At 37.5% G+C, this 9,673-nt stretch overlaps 1 protein-coding gene across 1 annotated transcript; it reads left to right on the plus strand.

Moving 5' to 3' along the window:
• The first annotated feature begins 6,411 nt into the window (after nucleotides 1-6,411).
• Nucleotides 6,412-8,239, plus strand: LOC110045430 (uncharacterized). Its single transcript, XM_020751036.2, has one exon. The coding sequence runs from the start codon at nucleotides 6,661-6,663 to the stop codon at nucleotides 7,567-7,569; it is 909 nt and encodes a 302-aa protein (XP_020606695.2). The 5' UTR covers nucleotides 6,412-6,660; the 3' UTR covers nucleotides 7,570-8,239.
• Nucleotides 8,240-9,673: the final 1,434 nt, after the last annotated feature.

Below are 9,673 nucleotides of genomic sequence, written 5' to 3' on the forward strand. Positions count from 1 at the left end.
ACAATTTTTTTTTTCAGCCGTTTTTGCTGTGCATTTTTTTTTTTTTTTTGGAAATTGCCTAGCGATCCCCCCCCCCCCCCCCCCAAAAAAAAATATAGTGGTCCGTCCACTACTGCTTATCGATGTCACTCATGGCTTGTTCGGTGTACTCTCCAAGAAAACAAACGGGACACTTATTCATTAAAATTATGATTGAAGATTTACCGTGAATTGAACTGATCAAAAAAGCCTACAAAAAAACATTAGCACGATAATAGGCATCTAAAAATTAAACCCAGCTTTTTAAAAAAAAGCTATCGTAAACGAGGAACCCAGCCAAATTCAAAGCAATACACAGCGGTACACATCAATGATTGATCACTTTTGAATCATTAAAATACACCCTCTAAGTGAGCAAATAATGTGGTTCTTTGTTTCACTTTTCCGTCGGCACACTTTGAGATTCTAATTTATCGTAGATGGCAAATTACATATATAAATTATTATTGACTGTGCCATTTAATGGTCGTGATAAATATTAGACAAGTAAGTTGATTAGTGACCAAGTAGGCCTTTCCACAAATTTCCAGATATTTTGGGGGGGATATTTATTAGTGTCCGAGATATTTAGAAAATTTGGGGATAGTGAGAAATATTCATTTTTTTTTTTGGTTTTGCTAAGCCCTGTCTTCTCTTCGCTATTTTCTTGAAACAATATTCAGTTCTATGCCAGAAACAATCTAGTTCAGCGATTTCCCACTTTAAAAATGTATTCCATATCACTATAAGCGCTAAAAAAGCAATTTTCCAAAATGGCGGATGCTGGTGACATCAAAGCGCTTGAATCTTCTTTCTCAACCTCCTACTACTGCAAGAAAATTTTGAAAATTTTGGCCTACGTGATTTAAAATTGATTTGTTTTTTAAAAAGAAGATAGGAAATATTTAGAGGATTTTCGAGATATTTAAAAAAAATTTTGTGATATTTAGAACTTTTTTTTGAAATCTCGGGAAAGATATTTAGACGATTTTAAGTGATATATATTGGAAAAGCCTATTCCACAGAAACGTGTGCCTTCTTCCGCTGAAATTGTAAAACTCAAAATTGTCGTTTATATCTGACACTTGTTGAGACTTTCCTGCCGGCTAGACCTTATGTTTTTTTTCTTATGATACCTGTTATATTTTTCTCTCATTATTTTTTCATAAACGCGATGAAAAGAAAGAAGCCAGCAACATTCGTCCTATAAACAAATCATAACTAAAATTATATTATAGGAAGAAATGGTTGCAGTACCGGAAATAAAAGCACTATTTCAAAGTACAGTAGAACCTCGTTAATTCAGTCACCAACGGGCCACAAATCTGACCTTATTAAGGGGCGGTCGTATTAAAGGAGTTCTTTAAATAAGAAAATGACTAACTGAGCTTTTGCTCGGGACAGAATAAAGTGGCTTAAATGAGGAGGTTGCCGTATCAACGGCATGGCCTTAGGGCGAGGTTCCACTGGAGCAGAAAAAGTTTATTATACACTCTACTTAAAGTAACAAAAGTTTTCAAGTGATTCCATCGAAAAAGAAGGAGTATTAAAAATATTCACAAACTCAGTCTATTTGCTATTCACGTTATGTGTATTACAAAAATGCGATAAAAAATGGGCGTCACCCTGATCTTTTTTCGCACAAAATGGATGGTCGTTTTAGGAATCATTCGATCCGCGAGGTTTCCCCTAGGAATTCAGGTAATCCAAAACAGAAATTAGAACTTCTGAAGAAAGTTATTACTTGCATCAAAATATTAGAGCCGTTCAACAAAATAGTGCTAGTCTTTGGTCTTATGTTATAAACTATTTTAATTGAAAAGGAATAAAGATTACGAAAGAAATGAAAGAAGTCGTTGCAAGAGAAAATACCCAGTATTTCCTTAAGACATGTTTTCTACAGTATTCAAATAAGGCTCCGTGCACAATACGCTAGATAAATCTGAACACACTGTTTTCACTCTGAAAACTCATCAAATATTTTCTTTCCACGCCACGTCGGAGAAATTTGAAAACGCAACAATCACGGTCACTTTGGATTTGCGTTTGAGGAAAACTGGGGCAGGGAAATCACCTAATCATCGTGACTTCATCGTTTTCGAAAGGCTCCGTTTTCAAAATGTTTTTCCGTCCACACGAAAACGACAAGCCGTTTCTCTGGTTTGAAGAGCGTTTTCGAAAAGCTCCGTTTTCGTGATGGTGTAGACGGAAGACCTAACCGTAGAAATAAACCTACGTTTTCAAAATCCTCCGCCGTACTGTGGACTTGGCCTTAACTTGATGGAAATCTCTTAATGTTATGTCGGTACAGGCCGGCTCTCGAGCGCGCGTTATTATAGTGACGCGAGAAATTATGCGCAGCAAGGTTGCGCAGTGCAATTCAGTGGAATCGCTTTAAATATTTCAAGAGTTTAATTTGCTGGCAAGCGAGGCGTTACGAGGAAGCCTTTGACTGAATTCAAACACCAAAACATGTTGGAGTCATCCAATAATCAGACGGATTTTATTGGGGTAAATGTCTTTGATGGTACCGAAATACTTTGTAAAGAACTGGTAATTTGAAAGATTTTAATCCTGGTGTTTAGGAGAAAAATAGGAAACCTTTTGTCTTACAACAACAATGCTAAGGTTGAAATAGGCCTTTCCACGAATATCACGTAAAATCACCTAAATCAGGAGCCCGTGGGCTCCTGCCTAAATATATATTTTCGGAAATTCCCGAAAACCCGCTACATATCTCATATCTTTGTTTTAAAAATAGAACGATTTTCAATGACTTAGGCCAAAAATTTCAAACTTTTTTCTCGTAGTAATAAGAGTCGAGGAAGAAGATTCAAGCACGTCGATGTTACCAGAATCTGCCATTTTGGAAAATTGCTGATTTAGCGCTTTTATATAAATTAATGATATGGAATACACTTTTCAAACGGAAAACTGCTGAAATGGATTGTCTTTGTTGTAGAACTGAGTATTTTTTCAAGAAAATAGGGAGGAAAACAAAGAGCTATAAAGCCCTCAAAAGCTACACATATTTCAAAAGATCCTACATTTTCTAACATCTTAATATTTTCTACATATCTTAGAAGCCTCTAATATCTGAAACAATATCGGATATTTGTGGAAAGGTCTAGGTTGAAAATATTGAAGTAATCTTGATTTTAGTTAGATGACAGAATCTAGAAGATTCCATTAAGCTCATCAGTTCATAATTTGTGTGTTGACAGATAGTGAGCCAAATTCAACAGTTTGAGTTTCTTAAAGATCATGTTAAAAATAATAGTTTCACGGTGCTAAATGTGAAAAAAGCTACTATGTAAAGGACATTGAAGTTTTCTCTCCTAAAACTCTTAAATGTAATGAATCTTGCAAATAATGTGCTAATATTCAAATAAGGCTTTGAAACACAATCTTTCCAAATGAAGACATTTCCCTGAAGAGTTATATTAAGTATGATTAAAATAAAAAAAAAGGTGTACGTCACTCAACTTAGATCAAATTAATTTTGTAAAAATAAGAAATATCCATAACACCATATAGCCGTTGCTGGTTATTTTTTCTGACCATAGTTACTCCCAATTTATTTGTTTGTTTAAATTCTTAGAACGATATCATCTATTGCAATTGGGTTTTCCTGTTTTTCAGTCAACGAGAAATCCCTTGACATAACGTCAATTCACGTGCCATCTCTGTAATGACAGTTGAGCGAGCACATTTTTGAAGCATTACTATGAAAACTAAAATAATTTTCACATTGCGTTGGCTTCTAAACAAACAACTTCCCCGAGGGTCTAGAAAAATAAATATCTCCACCATTCTTTCATGTATACCTGATATTTTAATATATTTAATGTCTTTTCATGTTTGAATTATTTCTTGTCTTAACTAGCTAATTTGTGCTAGATCGCGTCCAATGAGAACTGAAAAGGTAATAACTTCATATTATGCAAACCCGCTCGATGACAACAATGTATATTTATTTACATAATAAAGAGGTCATCTTCAAATACCTTTTTAGCCCCAAAATAAAGAAACCCCAATCAATTATTGCACTTCAACTCGCCTTCTTTTTTCAACCTTGTGTTCATTATTGACAACATAGTCTTTCAATATTGACGAGATAGTCGTTAACGAGTGCGCTTATTAATAAACTGTTCCACTGTTCCTAAAATTACTAAGCTAACATATGACAGATATGACTTTTAATTTACAAGTAAGCCGGCCAGTTTTATGTTTATTTATTGAATAGTAGACATTTTCACTGGGTTGCCTGACAATATGAAAACTTTAAGTGGCCTTCTGGAGCCCACGTGATGTCAGGATGTCAGCTGTTTCATAAATGTTTGATATAAAACCTTTTTCAGTATCATGATTAACTCTTTACCACCTGAAGAGTAACAAAATATAAATTTGACCAAATTTGACAAATTATATAAAAACTCGCATGGAAATAATCACTCCGAACTAACAGCACCACATGAAAGTGGTGCTAAATAGCTTCCATTTGAATGGTCACACTTTAGATTTTCATTCGTAAACCGACAATTAATTTAGCATAATACGAGTTCCACATGAAATAACTGCTCAATAGCTTTCTTTTCAATGGTCACACACTAGGGTTTCGTCCACAGACGGTAAAAGTAAGAGCAATCTTGTACAGCACAATAAACGGTAACACATGAAAGTACTGCTCAATAGCTTTCATGTGAATCGTCACACACTAGGGTTTCATCCACAAACTTAAAATTTAGAACCACCTTGTGCAGCATACTAAACAGTACCACATGAAAGTACTGCTCAATAGCTTTCATTTGAATGGTCACACACTAGGGTTTCATCCGCAGACGGAAAAGTCAGAACCACCTTGTACAGCAAACTTAAGTTCAACACATAAAACTACTGCTCAATGGTTTTCATGTGAATTTAAGTCCACATTTTCAGTATAATTTAAAATCATAGAGTTAAAAGTTAGAGAGCTTTTTCAGTCAATAATTAATGACAAATAACTAAGGGAATCCAGGGCAAAATAATTCTACGTGGGCCATGAACGTAAACTTCGTGAAATAGATTCTTTTTTTGTTGCTGTTGCTTTGTTTGAAGTAGTACATATCGCATTACTTTGTGTGCTGTTTGAAGCAATGTTCTTCCTAAAAAATTTGGTTGATGTTAGACTACTTTGCAGTTTATTTTTTCAGGACTGGCCGAAAGGGAGATACATCTGTGTACGAAAATGTCGTGAAAACATAAAACAGACGGCAAAAAAAACCCAGTTTCTTTGAAAATTCTCTCCCTGTTTTCCCCACAAAAACAGTTTTTTTTTATGTCTCTCTTTATTTATTGTCCCAAGAGACAAAGTTTTGCGCTGGTTACGCTCACTGCTCAAGTCGTTTTACGAGTGGGTCTGTTAGAGTTAATTACTGCAAATTAGAGAAACTATTTTACAAGTTTTTCTCTCTCTGAAAACACCTGCATTGGAAACAAACACGACTTTTGGCAAATATGAGGGACGATTCCCGAGCAAACATTCGACACAACAGTTGCAAACACACTTTTAATCACAATGTTGAAAATAATAAAGAAATACAAAATATTCTTCCTGTCTGATAGAACCGTGTTTAGGCTTTTTCACTTTCAATGGGCTGAAAGTTCGCTTTTATCTGTCATTGTCATGTAAAAGTTTGTTTTGACAAGAAAGCCATGAACTACACATAAAGAATGAATAATTTATTTGAGCAAAACATATTCGTATTTGATGAGTTCCATTGTTATTTTGAAGTAAACTTGTTGAGAGCTTGCTGTGTAAATAGCTTTAAATCTGACGTTTAGTTTATTAGGGGCATTTTTTGCTTTTTGGAGCGTTTGAAGGGAAGGAAGCCACACTTGTGCTTCACCCAGATATGATAAGAAAGTTCTCCGTGTGCGCCCACAACAACAGGCTCGTTTGTTTTGTGTAGTACTTCAAAGAAGCTCATACGCCACCATTTAAATGAGACCCATTGTTTTAAAAGCTGGATTACATTAATTATGCAAGCCAAGAAAATACTCCGCGTTTGACGAGATATCAAGCAAAAAAAAACAAACTAACCAGGTGGGGGCGATAACGATTTTATGGACTGGTTAAACTTTGCGACCTTGAGTAGTTGAATTAAAAATATCAATGAAACATGTATGTCTTAGACAGAACACTTCAAAGGGTTTCGACGCGCACTCGTAGCAGAAAGAAATTAACAAACAGCTGATTTTTCCCCGATACGAAATGAACAAGTTGTTACAGACACTTTCACCACTTGAACTGACATTAAACATTAATTAAACACAAAAGAGGCTTTTGTTTAATGTCTAGGCATAAAAGCGCGGTTTTAAATTCTAACAGCCAGTAATACGAAGGTGGTTTTCTAAGCATCTATAACGCTCGCAAGGTAGGGAGCTTTGGTGTCGTACTTAGCTAATTGAGGTGAATTTATATGAGAAATCGCTCTCCTGTCGGGAGAAAGAGAGTCTCTGTTTGAACGTACGCGACACTTAAAAGGAGAAGCTTTTTAAAGAGCTATCGTAGACAGGCAAACGGACAAAGTCAACAGCCCTGGGCGGTGAAGAATACCCTTTTGAATCACGAACAGTGAAATATCTTCTTGGAAAAACGCCATGTCTGGTGTCGAGAGTCACGTTAAACGCCCAATGAACGCGTTCATGATTTGGTCAAGTCGCAAGAGGCGGGAATTAGCACGTGAAAATCCAAGACTACATAACTCCCAAATCAGCAAGATTCTTGGCTCGGAGTGGAGGAAACTCACCGAGGACGAAAAGCAGAAGTTTTTCGCGCAAGCCAAGCTGATAAGCGAGTTACACATGATCGAGCACCCTGATTATAAGTACCGGCCAAAAAGGCGTCCAAAGAAGAAATACTTGAAGCACAACTCCGCGCCCGTCAGCCATGGTGACTCGTGCAGTACTTTTCTGTGTGCCTGCCATCGGTCTTCCTCTTCGCCGGAAGATTACAGGCAAGAGGGAGAAAGCGCACAACAACTGAACAAAAAAGAACTTTTGCAAGGAACAGAAGTATCTATAAAGAGAGAGGAGACGGAACACGCAAACCAAACTTGCATTAGCGCTTCAGGAAATGTCCCGGCGAAAGAACGCATCCCGGAGAATTACGAAAAGTTCTCGTTGCAATCCAGGGCCTCACCTTATGCCTTCACTCAAGGATATGACACCAGCAAAAGTTTCAGTGTGCAAGAAAAGGTCCGAAAGAGAGCATTTACAGACGGCTTCAACGTCCGTGACGAGCGCCTGGCTTTGTCAAGAACGGCAGTACCGCCTGGTCATTCCCCAAACTTTCATCTAACGCCATTTCAAAGCCAGTGTAATTTCTTGCCAAGTCATTTCTCTAGCGAAAGAGACACGGTGCAGTTGATGCCCTACTCTCCCGTGAGATGTAACTACTGTCCTCCTGAAGGAATTACAGGCGAAGAAGAATTCTCACTTTCCCACAGAGCGCCGTACGTTTTGGTTAACCCGCCGACAAATCAATATTTCTACGGCACCAGGTGGTGAAAAAAACTGAGAAAACTTTAAGAAAACTGCACGCGAAATCTTACGCAAGAGACATTTTAAGCCATAGTTTACATTTCTTGATCGCGGGGTTCCTTTGTTACAAGTTCAACAACAATCTTGTTGAGGACATTTTTATTTTTAATTACAAAAACTGACTTATCCATAAGGTTGGTTTGCATGAAGTTAATTGAGGATTACAGCATATTGTTTATAAATTTATTGTAAGAAATAATCTTTAACTTGGAGGACCACAGCGTTTTTGCTAACAACTACAATCTTGCAAGCGCGTTTGATTCAGTTCATGGGTTTTCAAGAAACCCAATTTGTAACATATATTTGCACATTCTAAATCGAAAATCTATACGACAATTGAATATCTGATGAGGTTGCGTAAAACAATAGCTTCTCGATAGGCAAAGCTCGTGTCATGAAGAGAAAGTGAAGAAATAAATCATGCGAACATTACTTGAAATTCAGCCGTAGTTTCCCGAGTTTTAAAAGGAGTGTCCACGTTAATAACATTTTTGTAACTTCCACTAGTTCAATTTAGCCGAAGGCAATGTTCCTTAGCCATTGTTAACGCACAATATACCTGATGGATGGGCACCTTAACGGGTTCCATTGTATTTTCCATTGTTTTTCGCGAATAAAGCACATAAACACGCGTCAATATCCACGACGGAGAGATCTCAATTTAGTTTTCAATATCTAGCAATGAGAAAAGTTTTACGCGTTAGATTCCTTCGGCGCATCACTTTCCTCGGCTGCCACCAAATTGTTCAACTAAATTCGATGTCTTGCTTTAATAAACTTTGCCAAAATTCACCCGTTGATTGTTCTAAAAACCGTGACAACGGTTTAGTGTCGGTAATGTTATCTGTGAAGGAGTTAACACTTCCAAAGTCGAAGATTTTGCCATGGATTCGAGTTTGCTGAATACGATCATACAACAGAACAGCATGAAAGAGATTCAATGCAGTATGTACATTGTAAAATGGCAGCAGGTGGCAAGAGAGTTAATTAAAACCCGAGAAAGGGCTTCATTTGTTCGTTCATTTCTATTGTATTCTCCTGTGTTAAGCGCGCGTGGCGATGTAAAAGCGTGAGGAGCGACAAGAAAACGTGGGGGACTAGGGAAAGGAGGAAATCTGGGGAGAGTGAAGTTTCTCCTTGTTTAGATTGAGCGCGCCAGACTTAAAATTTTTTCCGTCTATCCCTGCTTGTGTTGTGCTCTTGACATGATGTATCTATCATTCTCATAACTTCTCCGTAGTTGTTTGAAGACTGGATAACGCTATTTAACAATTAGACCCTTCGCCCGCAAGGGCTAGGGGTCAATAGCCCATGAGGCGAAGCCGAATGGGCTATAGACCCGTGGCCCTTGAGGGCGAGGGGTCTAATTGTTTTAGTATCACCCAACTAGTCGGACAGAAAAGGCAATAACAAAGTTAGCAAATGCAAGTTGAAGAAATATTTATTTGGGAATAAAACGAAAGAAAGCGTCACGCTCGATTGCGCCAATTTCGCTACTCGAGGACTATTACTAATAGTCCTCTAGTAGCGTAGCCAATTAAAATGCAGGATTTGCATTAGTCCACTAGTTGGGTGATACTACTACTACTATCCCGCATCGGTTTGATTTTGTTTTCTGGATATAAATATCGGTCATCAGCGTAAAACCCAGACTGCGGACTGACCGGGGTGGGTTAAAATGCAGACTGAGAGTAAATTGCAGACTGTACTAAGACCAAGGGTAAAATGCAGACTACAGACTACAGACTACAGACTACAGACTACAGACTACAGACTACAGACTACAGACTACAGACTACAGACTACAGACTTTTTAAAAGTATATCGTGTTATTTGTATTATCGAGTGCTGACCGTAAAAAGGGTTGTTCAGGCTAATCGGAGCCTGAACATTACTTTGGTTAGATTGAATATCACTCAGGTTTGCTTAAATAATGCTCCAGTTAGCCTGTTTACGGTTTAATAGCTCTTGATGATGAAAACGACCTACAGTCTAACCTGGTCTGCAGTCTGCATTTTAACCCTGGTCCGAAGTTTACACTCACCGATAATGAAATTGCTTTCGGACCAGC

Source organism: Orbicella faveolata, unplaced genomic scaffold, assembly GCF_042242905.1.
Source record: "Orbicella faveolata isolate gen_17 unplaced genomic scaffold, um_ofav_v1 contig_14, whole genome shotgun sequence".
NCBI classification, from domain to species: domain Eukaryota; kingdom Metazoa; phylum Cnidaria; class Anthozoa; order Scleractinia; family Merulinidae; genus Orbicella; species Orbicella faveolata.